Source organism: Solanum pennellii, chromosome 8 (genome assembly GCF_001406875.1).
Source record: "Solanum pennellii chromosome 8, SPENNV200".
Lineage (NCBI taxonomy): Eukaryota > Viridiplantae > Streptophyta > Magnoliopsida > Solanales > Solanaceae > Solanum > Solanum pennellii.
Window position 1 is genome coordinate 28,043,430 of NC_028644.1, and position 14,508 is coordinate 28,057,937.

Genomic DNA, 14,508 nt, shown 5'->3' on the forward strand with positions numbered 1-14,508 from the left:
TGCATAAAATACTACTAATAATGTAACTATAATAATGCATAAATAAAATACTAATACTAATGGAACAACATTAATGCATAAAATATTACTAATAAGGTAATTGAATAAACATTGTGGAATTAGAAAGAGCATCGATTATTAGTTGGTATTACGTAAGATGACTAATTGCACGAAATCATTTACCTAATAATGAATCTTACTTTTCCACTATCAAAAGATTTTTTTCTTTAAAAAAAAATAGATAGTGAAGACATCATCAGAAGACACATTTTATTTTAAGATTGTACATAAGGACTTGATTCATCACTGAATAAACCTCAAATAAGCAGTAATATTCACATCCAAGAGGTTAGTTCATTTCTTCTTATCTCTCGCAATCTTTGTTCTTCTTTCTAGCTTCTTAATCATTATGGGTATTTGTTTGTGTTACAAACATTTCTATAATCATGGTATCATCTAGGTCACCTTCTGAGTATTTGTCTGTGTTACTATTTGTTTGTTGTTGCCACTCTTCCGAGCATACAAACTTTCAAGATGTTCTCGTAGGGATTGAGCATGTGTCTTCCGAGAAATATAGTTCAACACATTATCGTCGATCCATTGCCTAATGAATACACAAACTTGTCTGTGCAACAGATTCCACTCTTCATCTGTTTTATTATCAGGCTTTACAGTGGTAAATACTGGTTTGTAAATTTTTTTGACATAAAACAGATCTTCCATTTTCCCTTTCCAAATGACATAATTAACACCATTCAAAGTAATCATTCTACCTGTGTTGGTTTCATCGTTTTGCCCAAAAAAATATTGTTATCGCAAATCAAAGTTAATTTTTTATGACATGGAAGTTCAGACTATGTTGCAACCACATAGCATACTCAGATAAAATCTTGGCTCTGATACCAGTTTGTTGAGAAAACGCGGATAAACACAAAAATATATATATGGTAAAAGTAATGGAAATAAAATGGGAAAAATGACGACACCAAGTTAGAGAGAAAAAATCATTTTGAGAGCAAACTGAGGTATTCCATAGACTACACAAGAAAAATAGTCTGTGAAGAAAAATAGAGTATGAACAATATCTTAGTAAGATGGAAACCAAAAGAGTTTTGTTCATTTTGAGTGTGGAGTAGTCATTTTGAGTATTGTATGCATGACTACACAGTGTAAAATTCTTTACTATAGTGATATCAGTTGCTCCTCTTGGCCCGTAATTTTTTCCTTATTTAGACGGGTTTCCACGTAAAATTCTTGGTATCATTATTTTTTCCTATTTTATTTCCATTACTTTTACCATATATATTTTTGTGTTTATACTTTTACCATATATATTTTTCTATTACAAATATTTTTATAATCATGGTATCATCTAGGTCAGCTTTTGAATATAACTCTAATAATTTTATACATATACTTTTTATCTAGCTTACAGATACAAGTAATTTATTTTCTACTTTCATGTTTGTGCGTTTGTGCGATTCTACGATATTCCCTTAATATCCTGTTTGAATTAGCTTTTGGCTTATCACTTATAGGCCAAAAGTTATATGTTATAACTTTTGACTTATTTTTATTATTTTCGTGTAGAATCAAATGTCGTTCAAAAATACTCTCTACCTCTATGAGGTAATAACAAAGTTTGAGTATACTCAATTGTTCACATAGAGAAACCCCTAGTACGCAGCTCTTCTCCCTTAGGTCACACATAGTGCATATCCAAATTAGTTGGGAGAGTGGATATCGGATACCATATGATTATACAAAAAAAAAAGGATATGGAAGCATCAGTATTTAACTTTTTTCCCTTTGCATAATTGTGACAGGTGTGGTTCTTTTTAGTCCTCAACTGGATTATGCATTCTCTTAAGGGCTGTTTTTGTTTGAAGAAAAGTAGACATCTGCTTGAGACCCATGATACTCTTGCTTCTGAAACTTGTTGTGAGTTAAGAAGGCCCTCTATAAATCTGAATTAGTGTTAAATATTTTTTAAATAATGATGAGTATATATAATGGAGAATATATATATACATTGATATCTATGGTATTGTGTTATGCTTTACTCGAGACTATGGTGTCCCTCTACCTTCACTAGGTAGGGACCCATTTGTGAGATTACATTACATTCCCTACCTCATTTGTGAGATTACATTACATTACATTGTTGGATATGTTATTGTAGTTGTTTATTTTAAGGTGTAATATTGGATGCAGTTAGTGTGAATGATGTGGAGGCCTTATATATTCTATACAAGAGACTAAGCAGCTCAATAATTGATGATGGTCTTATTCATAAGGTATGAAAATAATTAATTAAGAAGTAAGCACTAGTTTTGAGATGCAATTAATAAGTAATGTAGTTGAAATATATGCAGGAAGAGTTTGTGCAAGCACTTTTCAGCTGCAGCCACAGGCAGAATCTTTTTGCAGATAGAGTAAGTAATTCATAGTGGCTTCATCACCCTCTACCCGACCCTACCCAACCCCCGGATATATAATTCATTCCTTATTGTTGCAGTTGTTTGACATATTTGATGTTAAGCGTAATGGAATTATTGAATTTGGAGAATTCGTTCGATCACTTAGCATATTCCATCCAAAGGCTCCTCAACAAGACAAAATCACATGTACGAAGTACGATATATTGCTACATGTCTAAAACATGCAGTACTCCCTGCTAACTTTAAAATATATTCTTGTGGAATGTATGCAGTTGCATTTAAAGTGTATGACTTGAAGAACACCGGATACATAGAACGCGATGAGGTAAACAATTGTCTCAACTCTGAACTATCATGTCACTTTTGTTTCTGTAATCTGAGTTCACATTCTTCGTGTACTACATAATAGACGGGTTTAACATAAAAGAAATTAGATCGATATAAGTGTTGCTTAATGTGTGGTATATATATATATACATATATGTAAATTAGAATTCAGAAAAGGGTCAAAGTTATCCTTGAACTTAGTAAAATGGTTTTAATTTACTTTACGTTGAGATTTACCCTTGCCATCATCAAATGGATTAGATTTGCCCATATTTTGACTAAACACGTAGAGAAAAAAGGGTCAAAACTATCGTTTAACTAATGTAAAATGGACGTATATATAATGTTGTAGGTGAAGGACATGGTATTGGCTATCCTCGAAGAGTCAAAATTGACACTAGCAAATGACACCATTGAAGCAATGGTCCATAAGGTAAACAAAAAAATACTCTTATGCATTTCATAGAATGCTATATATAGTATGATTAGTGCAAACATGGGGGTTTATGGGTTCGGACGAACCTGATAGCTTTTATGTAGACCCTCCTCATATTTGTAGTAGAAAATTAAGAAATAACTTTTGAACTCCTAAAAAACCTGATTGACAACAACTCAATGATAAGGAAGGGGAAGGAAAATTAGAACCTCTAAACTCAGTACGCTTCTGTGCAGACTATTGAAGAAGCAGATCTAAATGGTGATGGACGGATTGATCCAAAGGAGTGGAAGGAATTAGTAAGGAGATATCCTTCTTTGATAAAGAATATGACCCTCCCATACTTAGAGTGAGTGAGTTATATTTTTAGGAGTAATTCTCAAGTTCTAATAATTTGGATGATGAACGTACTCTAATTAAGACTCTTTATCTAATTCAATGGCCGGCAGGGAAGTAACTGTACTATTTCCATGCTTTGTCATGACAAGTAAAGTTCGAGACTCACAATTGGTATTTGGAAACTGATCCATCGCTACAAACAATTATTGATCATCAACAATTCTAGAGATTGTTCTTCTTTCTGATATTATATGGTTGTTTGACAAACTCATAATCCTGTCATTATATCTATTTTATTTTACCATTCTGACCAAATATTTTGGCGTTAGAGTCTTAAAACATGTGAATCTGGAAGGGCTCATTGTTTATGTATTAATTGCTAAGTTTAATCCAATATAACGTATTGATTTCATTTTAATTTTCATCCAAATAGGTTGTTTATAAACTATTTGGTTTATTATAGCGAAAATTATGTTGAAGTATTTAAGTAGTTATAGCTTAAACTGGTTAATTATGTAATTTGTATAGTAGTCAGCTCATGTGAGTTGTTAGTCAGTTAGAATATTATCAGCTTGTTAGGAGCAGTTACAGATTTAGCTTCATATTATATGTACATATATATACTCCACTTGTGGTAGATAATTCAATACAATTTTCATTTTTTACAAATTACATCTTCATTCTCCCAATAATGGAGTCGATTTGTACCGCCCCGCAAGGTGTTACATTAAATTCCAACAATTTCAGCACCTTCGTGAACGTAGCGGAGTCATATCGCGATACGGAGGGTCTGAAACGCATGCCAATTTTCAGTTCAACCTTTGAGGATTGCTTGGAGACTAAGATGAACAATTAATGCTCACCATGCCAAGCCAAGAATGTCCCCCAAGGCAGGGACAAAAGCTAATGGGGCAGTTTCCATTTTTGGAAATAAAGTAGAAAGCTTTCTTACCTATTTTTAAACTTTTATTAAGGTTTCCCTTTTTAGCATTTCTTTTGGGACTTTGTTCCTACACGTTTTGGCTTGCTTATATGAAGCTTGTATAGAGTTTTTAGGGACTCATTCTTGTAAAAGACTTGGAGAAATACATATAAAAAAATTGGCACTTGCCTCCCAACTTAGCCTTCCAATTTTGCCTTTGTTTGTTTTGTGTGGACAGTTTTGATTATCTTGCTGCTGCCTCATTGTGTGATTGTTTGGTTGTTAGGATTGAGCATTTGTAAAGCTGTGGAAGCCCTCACTTGCTGTCCAACAAGGTTGAGAAAATAGCCCCGTGACAAGTGGTATCAGAGCCTTGGTTAAGCATGACGTCAAAGTCCCAACGGAACGAGGAGGCTGTCCAAGAGAAGGAGCTAAAAGTTCGGAGGGACATTGCCAAGAAACGTGACAAGAGTAAGGTAAGAGACCCTTCTTGTAACCCTTCTGTTAGTGGTAGAGTTGCTGGGGAAGAGGGGGAAGGGTCAGACACCAGCCAACTAGATGAAAAGATTATCGGAGTGGAGAAAATAGACGTATTGTTGTTGTTGAGAATCTTAGTTTTCTTGAATTTGTAGCTCTTGAAGGTTTGGATGATGTGAAGAACAACCTAGTTGAGCTTGAGGAAGTTCACAAAGAGGGTTTGACCAACCTCGAACTCATGCTCACCGAGACTCTCTCCTCCCTTCACAGAGAGTTTGAAGAACTGAAATGGCAGGTTGATGAGGCTGCTGAAGCGGGGGTTGCTACTCCCGTGACTGTACGTGAGACACGTATTGAGGCTCCCAAACCCAAAGAATTTCGAGGGGAAAGAAGTGCTCAAGATGTTGAAAATTTTCTGTGGCAAATGGATGCCTACTTTGAGCACGTAAATATGCATAGTGAGGCTGCCAAAATCAGAATGGCTGTCATGTATTTAACTGATACGGTAATGTTGTGGTGGCGGGAAAGAAGGCGGACATGGACAGGGGGGTTTGTTCTATTGATGACTGGGAGCAGTTCAAGGAAGAACTCAAGCGTCAGTTTTTACCCGCAGAAGGTTGTCCATGAGGCCCGTCAGAGGTTGAGGGAGTTGAAACAAACTTCCTCTATTCGGGACTATGTGAAAGAGTTCACGAAGTTGACACTCCAAATTCCGAGCTTGACAAGTGATGACTTGCTGTTTTATTTCTTGGATGGACTCCAAAACTGGGCCAAACAAGAACTCCAATGGCGTCAAGTCCACGACGTGGACAAAGCGATAGTAGTGGCAGAATTGCTTAACGAATTCCGGGCAGATGCGGCGAAGAGGAGGGACAATCGAAGCAAAATTGTTCCTCCCAAGGTTGACAACAGCATGAACAAAGGCATACCAATACCAAACCGAGGCAGCGACACGAGAGGTAACACCCGTAATCAACCCTCTAATTTCTGCAAGAATTATGAGGACCGCAAGAAAGGTGATCCTCATCGTGAAGGCTGTTATATTTGTGGTGAAACAACGCATGCTGCTCATTACTGTCCATCCCTGAGTAAACTGAGTGCCAAGGTGGCTGCCAAAAAGCTGCAAGAGAAGGCTGCTACGCAAATTAGAGGTTCGTCCGAGGAGCAACATGGGCAGAACAGCGGGACAGACAAAGGGAAAAACGTTGTTGTTGGTATGTTCAATCACATGGCGTTGTTCAATCATATCTCACTTGCTGCTTTAGCTTCTCATCCGGCTAGTATAAGGCCGCGAGAATCCCTGTTCGTCAATGACAAGTTGAATGGAAAAGACGTGCAGATTATGGTGGACGCGGGTGCGACTCACAATTTCGTGACGGAGCAGAAGGCCAAGGACCTTGGCTTGACTTACGTTGCCAGCAACACTATGTTGAAGACGGTCAATGCCCTTACCACTTCTGTCCATGGCTTCGCTCCTAAAGTCCCCATCGATTTAGAAGGTTGGACGGGGTTGACCGACTTCACCATTGCATCTACGGACGTGTTCGATATTATTTTGAGGTTGGACTTTTGGTACAAGGTTAACGCGTTTATTTCACCACATCACAACCGGCTGCACATCAGCAATACTGGAGGTTCATGCGTGGTACCCCTTATTCGGGTACCACAAAATGGGATGTACTTGTCGGCGATGCAGATCGTTAAGGGTTTTAAGAGAGGTGAGCTAACCTTTCTTGTTGCCCTTGTTGGAGGCGTCGAAGGCTCTTCTAAGGCAGTACCTTTGCCTCCTTGCATTGAGCAGGTCCTTAGTGACAACAAGGACGTGATGCTGGAAGAACTTCCCTAACGGTTGCCACCTCGAAGGGAAGTTGATCGCCGGATTGAACTGATTCCTGGGGCAAAGTCGTCTGCCATGACGCCTTATTTTATGGCACCTCCGGAATTGGAGGAGCTGAGGAAACAACTCAAGGAGTTGCTAGATTCGGGACATATCAGGCCGTCCAAGGCGCCATTTGGTGCGCCTGTTTTGTTCCAAAAGAAGAAGGAGGGGACACTGCGTTTGTGTATCGATTACTGGGCCCTAAACAAGGTCACAGTGAAGAAGAAATACCCCATTCCTTTGATTGCTGACTTAGTTGACCGATTGGGACAGACCAAGGTGTTCATGAAGATGGATTTGTGGAAAGGTTATTACCAAGTTCGGATTTCCGAAGGTGATGAACCTAACACAACTTGTGTGACTCGTTATGGTGCTTTTGAGTGGCTGCTCATGTCCTTTGGCTTGCCAAATGCACCGGTGATGTTTTGTACATTGATGAACAAGCTGTTCTATCCTTACTTAGATCAGTTTGTGGTCATCTACTTGGACGACATTGTCGTCTATAGCAATAGCATAGAGGATCATGTGGAACACTTGTGCAAGGTGTTCAAAGTCTTGCGCGACAACGACTTGTGCGTGAAGCGAGAGAAGTGCAGTTTTGCCCAGCCTACTGTCCAATTCCTTGGACACACGATCAGTCATGGTGAGATAAGGATGGACGGAGAAAAGGTGGAGGCAATTTGAAATCGGGAAGCTCCAACTAAGGTACCCGAGCTGCGGTCCTTACTTGGCCTCGCCAACTATTACCGGCGTTTCATTTTTAGCTACTCGGCTATTGCTTCTCCACTCACTGATTCGTTGAAAAAGAATCGTGAGTGGGAGTGGACTAATACTTTCCAAACTGCCTTCGAGAAGCTTAACGCAGCAGTTACGGAGGAGCCGGTCTTGGCACTGCCCGATTTCACTAAGTCGTTTGAGGTTCGTACTAATGCTTCTAACTTTGCTATTGGTGGCGTCCTAATGCAAGAGGGACATTCGATAGCGTTTGAAAGAAGAAAATTGAACTATGCAGAGCGGTGGTATTCTGCTCATGTAAGGAAGATGACGGACGTAGTTCACTGTCTAAGAACTTGGCGTCATTATGTATTAGGAGCTCATTTTGTTGTCAGGACGGACAACGTCATGACGACTTACTTTCAGTCTCAAAAGAAAGTGACTGCCAAATAAGCACGTTGGGAGGACTTCTTGGTTGAGTTCGATTTCACCTTTAAGTATAAGCCGGGAAAGGCTAATGTTGTAGCCGATTCGCTTAGTCGCAAGGCTTCCTTGGCTGCGATCGTGAGTTCAAGTTACAACACTATTGTTGAAGAGATAAGAGAAGGCATGCAGCATGATCCCGTGGCAAAACAACTTCTCATCTTGTCTCAGCAAGGAAAGACGAAGAAATTTTGGGAAGAAGGTGGTCTGCTCTATACTACGGAAAGACGTGTGTACGTCCCAAAGTGGGCTAATCTTCGACGAACATTGATCAAAGAGGGACATGACGCTGCATGGACTGATCATCCTGGACAGAAGAGGTCTTTGACCTTGCTAGAGGATTCTTATTATTAGCCTCGGATGCTAGACGACATCGAGGTGTATGTGTGGACTTGTCTTATTTGTCAACAAGACAAGGTCGAGACGAAGGCGCCGGGTATTGAGCCGTCGCCCATCGCTGAAAAGCCTTTGGACATCGTCAATATGGAGTTCATTACGTGCTTGCCGAACTTGGAAGGATTTGGAACCATCATGGTCGTGGTTGATCGCTTCTAAAAATATGTGACTATCACTGCCACAATGACCAGTTGAAAAGCTAAGGAGGTAGCCCGTATTTTCCTGCACGACGTCGTCAAGTATTGGGGCATAGCCAAGCACATCATCAGTGATCGAGACCCTCGATTCACTGGTACATTCTGGAGGGAGTTGTTCAGTCTATTGGGGTCGGAGTTACATTTTTCGACCAGCTTTCATCCACAGACGGATGGTAGACCGAACGTATTAACGCGCTATTGGAATGCTACTTGCGGCACTATGTCAGTGCAAACCAAAAGGATTGGGCTAAGCTGCTTGACACTGCCTAGTTTTCATATAATTTACAGCGGAGCGAAGCAACTGGAAGGAGCCCTTTTGAATTGGCTACGGGGCAGCAGCCTAACACTCCCCAGTCTTTGCTCGTTGATGCCGGCTTGAAGAATCCGGGTGCCTATCATATGGAAAAAGCCTGGGAGGAGCAGGTTGACCTTGCACGGTCATATATTTATAAGACAGCCCGGAAAATGAAGAAATTTGCTGATCGGAAGCGGCGTCCAGTTGACTATCGAATTGGGGATCGAATTATGGTGAAACTCAATCCTAGGCAGTTCAAATCATTGCGAAGTATGAGTCAAAGTTTGATTCGCAAGTATGAGGGTCCTTTCGAGATTATTGCAAAGGCTGGTAAGATTTCATACTGGGTCGATATGCCCCATCACTTGAAGATACATCCAGTCTTCCATGCTAGCCAACTGAAACCATACTTTGAAGACATGGAAGACAGGGAGCGGGGGCAGTCCGGGAGAGCTCGAATTTTCATCACTCCGCCGACCGTGGACAAATAGATCGAAGCCATCATCGATCATCAACTTGTTCGTGGCAAAGGCTGGAATTACTCAACCTCACAGTTTCTTGTACATTGGAAAGGGACAGCACCAGAGGAGGCAACGTAGGAGAAGTATGAGGACTTGTGGTAATTTTGCGACAATGTCCACAATTATTTGCAGATGTGTGGCGTCGGGGTCGTTACCAAATCAGGTGGGGGAGCGTGTCCACCCCGCAAGGTGTTACATTAAATTCCAACAATTTCAGCACCTTCGTGAACGTAGTGGAGTCATATCGCGATACGGAGGGTCTGGAACGCATGTCAATTTTTAGTCCAACCTTTGAGGGTTTCTTGGAGACTAAGATGAACAATTAATGCTCATCATACAAAGCCAAGAACGTCCCCCAAGGCAGGGACACAAGCTAATGGGGCAGTTTCCATTTTTGGAAATAATGTAGAAATATTTCTTACCTACTTTTTAACTTTTGTAAGGTTTCACGTTTCACCATTCTTTTGGGACTTTGTTGCTAAACGTTTTGGATTGCTTATATGAAGCTTGTATAGAGTTTTTAGGGACTCATTATTGTAAAAGACTTGGGGAAATACATATCAAAAAATTGGCACTTGCCTCCCAACTTAGCCTTCCGATTGTGCCTTTGTTTGCTTGTTTTGTGTGGACTGCTTTGATTGTAATGCTGCTGCCTCTTTGTATGATTGTTTGGTTGTTAGGATGAACATTTGTAGAGCTGTGCAATCCCTCACTTGCTGTCCCACGAGGTTGAGAAAATAGCCTCGTGATACGATTACTCCATCGAAGCTCAACATTGAGCTGGTCTGAATTTGAAATGGTATCAGAACCTCACAGCTAAATTCCACGATTTCGTCGTCTCATATTCGCCTTTATTCTATCTTCTTCTTCTGAATTGATTTACGGAGTAATCCTCTGCAAGTTCGAATCCGATTGGAAATCGGTTATTCGATTATTCCATTGATCTCTCATCTGTTTGTTGATAATTCCTCTAGGGTTTTTTCTCTCTGTTTTCCATCATGTGAGATCGAACTGAGAATGTCGGTGTTGTTCCTTTGGGTTTAGTGGACAACTAAAGGTTGACACAACCACTCCACTTTATGTGCATCCATCAGATAGTCCCAGTGCAATGTTAGTACCAAATCCATTTGATGGAATCGGGTACCGATCATGGAGAAGTGGCGTTTTGAGATCTTTATCTGTGAAGAACAAAGTCGTTTTCATCACCGGAGAATGTCTAAAACCAGGGCCAACTTCACCTCAACTACGACAGTGGGAGAGGTGTGACGATATGGTAACTTCCTGGATCCTTAACTCTCTTACTAAGGAAATTGCAGATAGTGTTGAATACGTTAACTATTTCGTAGAGTTATGGAAGGAGTTAGAGGATCGATATGATCAAACCAATGGTGCGAAGCTATACTAAATACAGAAGGAAATTAACGATAATGCTCAAGAAAGAAGTTATGGGAAGAGTTGTGCACTCTAAATGCTCAGGGGCAATGTGCATTACTTGCACCTGTGGTGTGAAAGATAACTCCCATATGGCAGAACAATCTAGGAGGTTGATTAATTTTCTCATGGGACTCAATGAAGTGTACACTGTGGTAAGGGGGAATATTCTTATGATGACTCCATTGCCAAGCATGGCCCAAGCATTTTCGGTATTGATTCAAGAAGAAAAACAACACGAGTTTAAACCAAATAATCAACACTTTATGGAATCCACCTCTCTCAATGTAAGTTCATCCGGAGCTTCTTCTTCAAGAGTTTTAAAGACAAATTATTCCCCTAGCAACTATCCTCCGAGGCAAAATTATGCATCTGGTAATACATCTGGAAACTATTCAACAAGAAGGCCTATGTGTGAATATTTCAAGAAACCAGGGTACACAAAAGATAAGTGCTATAAACTGCATGGTTATCCAACTTCTAATTCTAGTAATAATCATCAAAATTACAACCTTAGCAAAGATCATCACCAACAACAACCTTACAAGTCTAATAAAGGGAAAGGAAAAGTGGCAAATGTACATGGACAACATGTTGTTGATTTCTCTGATAAAGGGAAGGGTCTAGCCATCCAGAATGACGATCAGAATGTCAGCCTAACCAAAGAGGAATATGGACAAATGATGGATTTGCTGAGACAATTTCAATGCAAAGATGATTCATGGAGCTGCAAATTTTGCATGTATTGTAGTCTGCACTTCTTCAATTGATTTTAGTAATCCGTCTTGTAAATGTTATGAATCAAAGGTTGACCAGTGGATTCTAGATTCAGGAACTTCCAACCACATGACCTTTAATAAAGCCTCTTTTACCAATATAAAAACACTACCATACCCAATGTTTATCAGTCTTCCAAATGGTTATAAGGTTAAGGTACAAGAATTTGGTGATGTAACACTTAGCCCTAAGATTATCATACATAAGGTGTTGTATGTTCCCTCTTTCAAATACAATCTGATTTCCGTTCACTCTTTAATTGTTCAACTCAATTCCATTTTGTTATTTACTAAGTCTTCCTGCATTTTGCAGGCCCCTTCAATGAAAAGGCATCAGGAGATCGGTAGTAGCAGAGATGGACTGTATTAATTGTGTTCAAAGTGCTTGACGAACAACATGGTCAATTCTAAGACAAATCCTATTTCCTCTTCTAATTGCATTTGTAGTTCTAGTTTCAGTTTGCATTCTGTTATAGATTCTTGTAGTAAGAATGTTTCTCTTCAAGTTGCATGTAATGAAAGTGTTTCCTTCCAGTCTGTTCTTCCTTGCATATCTAATGAAAATAATGTGGACTTGTTATGGAACAATAGGCTTGACATGTTCCTTTTGTTAAAATGCAGAGTATATCCTTTATCCCTGCACAATTTTCCACAAAACAGCCCTTCATGTGCACTATATGTCCCATGGCTAGAAAAAATAGGCTTCCATTCCCTACAAGAACCACTGAAACTGCCAAAATCTTTGAACTACTTCACATTGATCTTTGGGGGCCTTATCATACTCCAACACATGATAATTACAAGTATTTCCTTACCATAGTGGATGACTTTAGCAGGTCTACTTGGACACATTTATTAAGCTGCAAAAGCAATGCCCTACAAGTTATCAAACATTCATTTCACTAATTGAAACCCAATTTAAAACTTCCATTCAATTTGTTAGGTCTGATAATGGCCTAGAATTTACTAACACTGAAGCCTCAAAATATTTTGAAACCAAAGGAATAATCCACCAGAAAACATGCCCTTATACACCCCAACAAAATGGAATTGTTGAGAGAAAACACAAATACCTTCTAGAGACTGCTAGAGCATTAATGTTTCAGTCACAAATACCTTTAAAGTATTGGGCGGAGTCCATCTTGACAACAACACACATCATAAATAGACTACCCACCACATCACTGAAAAACAAATGTCCATTTGAAGTCCTTCACAATAAGAAACCACAATATTCTGAATGGAGAGCTTTTGGATGCCTATGTTATCCTACTGTACCTAAGCTCCATAGAGATAAATTTGAACCCAGAACCATACCACACATCTTCATTGGATATCCATCTGCAAAAAAAGGTTACAAGGTATTAAGCCTAGCCACAAAAAGACTACATGTTTCTAGAGATGTTGTGTTCCATGAGCATATATTTCCATTTAGCCTGTCTCCAAAGGGATCTTCTTTTCCTATTGTTTCTAAATATGTGTCAAAATCTGCACAATCTGTAGATCTATTCATTGATGATATGTTACATAGTGCTGCACCTATCTATGATAATCAAAGGAACACTAGTGTGATAACCCAAAATTCTGGTCCTGCCACCAGTACACCAATTTCTTCCCACAATAATGTTGTAACTGAAACACAACCTACCCAACCTTAAAGGAGATCGACTAGAACTCACAAAGCACCTACCAAAAGCAGCAACTTGTTCCACACCATTATCTCTAAGCTCACTGTTTTGTAGACATAGTCACATTGCTCCTGATGTCCTAGCATTAACTAGTCAGCAATTGGTTAATAATGTTTGCAATGATAGTGAACCATCATCATTTGAAAAGGCTATTCTTAATCCTGCATGGCGAACAACCATGAAACAAGAATATGAAGCATTACATGCCAACCACACATGGGATCTGGTTCCTATACCTAAAGGGAATAAAGCCATAGGATGCAAATGGGTTTACAAAGTAAAACACAAGGCTGATGGTAGCATTGAGAGGTTTAAAGCCAGATTAGTTGTTAAAGGCTACACTCAAAGAGAAGGAGTAGATTATACAGAAACTTTCTCTCCTTGTCACGACCCAAAAATGGACGTGATGGCACTCGTCTTATCCCACCAAGACAAGTCAGCCTAAAACTCAACCATTACAATAAAGTGCGGAAATAAAATAATAAGTAACTTAATAAAACCCCCAAAACCTGGAAGTCACATGTACAAGCCTCTAAAGTATTATAATTGATTCAAAAGAAAAACTCAAGTCCCAAATGAACTTGTTTCTAGAATAGAACAAGATCATAATTAAGGAGAAGAACGTCTGCTGAGATGGAAACAGCTACCTCACAAATCTCCAAGAAGCCTCGGAAAAGAAGAGAACGACAAGTACAAAAAAATCCAGGCTCATAACCTACAAAAATTTGTAGAAGCAAGGGGTGAGTACCAAATCACACGGTACTCAGCAAGTAAACCTCTAAGCACAAGCTAAGGGGATGAAATACGGGTACTCCTAGAACCCCAACCGAACCTCCACAACTACAACATGCGTTAAAATCAACCCAACCTAACAGCTCACAGTTTACATAGCACGTAGCTCAACAACAACACTCAGACAAATTACATATCCTCAACAACAACACTTCAACAAATTACATATTCTCAACAACAATACTTCAACAAATTTCATATCCGCAATAACAAGCTCAATATTGATCAATCACAAGTTCCGCAGAAAGGCAATCAGAAGATCAGCAAAACACGATATCAAGTTCACTAATGATAAGTATGTGTAATGCAATGGAATGCCATGTCAAGTATAATGATGCATGTCTGACCTAGTGATACACACCCGCTGTCTCTCAGTCCGGGACCCATGGGGGAC

General features: G+C 39.4%; 1 protein-coding gene and 1 long non-coding RNA gene across 2 annotated transcripts; both read left to right on the top strand.

Moving 5' to 3' along the window:
- The first annotated feature begins 1,830 nt into the window (after positions 1–1,830).
- Positions 1,831–3,961, top strand: LOC107028120 (calcineurin B-like protein 7). Its single transcript, XM_015229171.2, has 8 exons — positions 1,831–1,941; positions 2,215–2,297; positions 2,376–2,435; positions 2,519–2,627; positions 2,714–2,766; positions 3,121–3,201; positions 3,441–3,553; positions 3,654–3,961. Exons 1-8 carry the CDS (start codon positions 1,857–1,859, stop codon positions 3,727–3,729), a joined length of 660 nt encoding a protein of 219 aa, XP_015084657.1. The 5' UTR covers positions 1,831–1,856; the 3' UTR covers positions 3,730–3,961.
- Positions 3,962–4,518: 557 nt separating this feature from the next.
- LOC114078337 lies at positions 4,519–12,185 on the top strand. Its single transcript, XR_003579948.1, has 2 exons — positions 4,519–4,941; positions 11,948–12,185. It is a non-coding gene; the product is annotated as an uncharacterized LOC114078337 (long non-coding RNA).
- Positions 12,186–14,508: the final 2,323 nt, after the last annotated feature.

What these genes read in the sequence shown, in the direction of transcription:
- LOC107028120 (XM_015229171.2), top strand. Translation starts at nt 1,857, where the DNA reads ATGCATTCTCTTAAGGGCTGTTTTTGTTTGAAGAAAAGTAGACATCTG. An exon ending in TCTTGCTTCTGAAACTTGTT is followed by an intron (nt 1,942 to 2,214) that starts GTGAGTTAAGAA and finishes TATTGGATGCAG; the next exon opens with TTAGTGTGAATGATGTGGAG. An exon ending in TTGAAGCAATGGTCCATAAG is followed by an intron (nt 3,202 to 3,440) that starts GTAAACAAAAAA and finishes GCTTCTGTGCAG; the next exon opens with ACTATTGAAGAAGCAGATCT.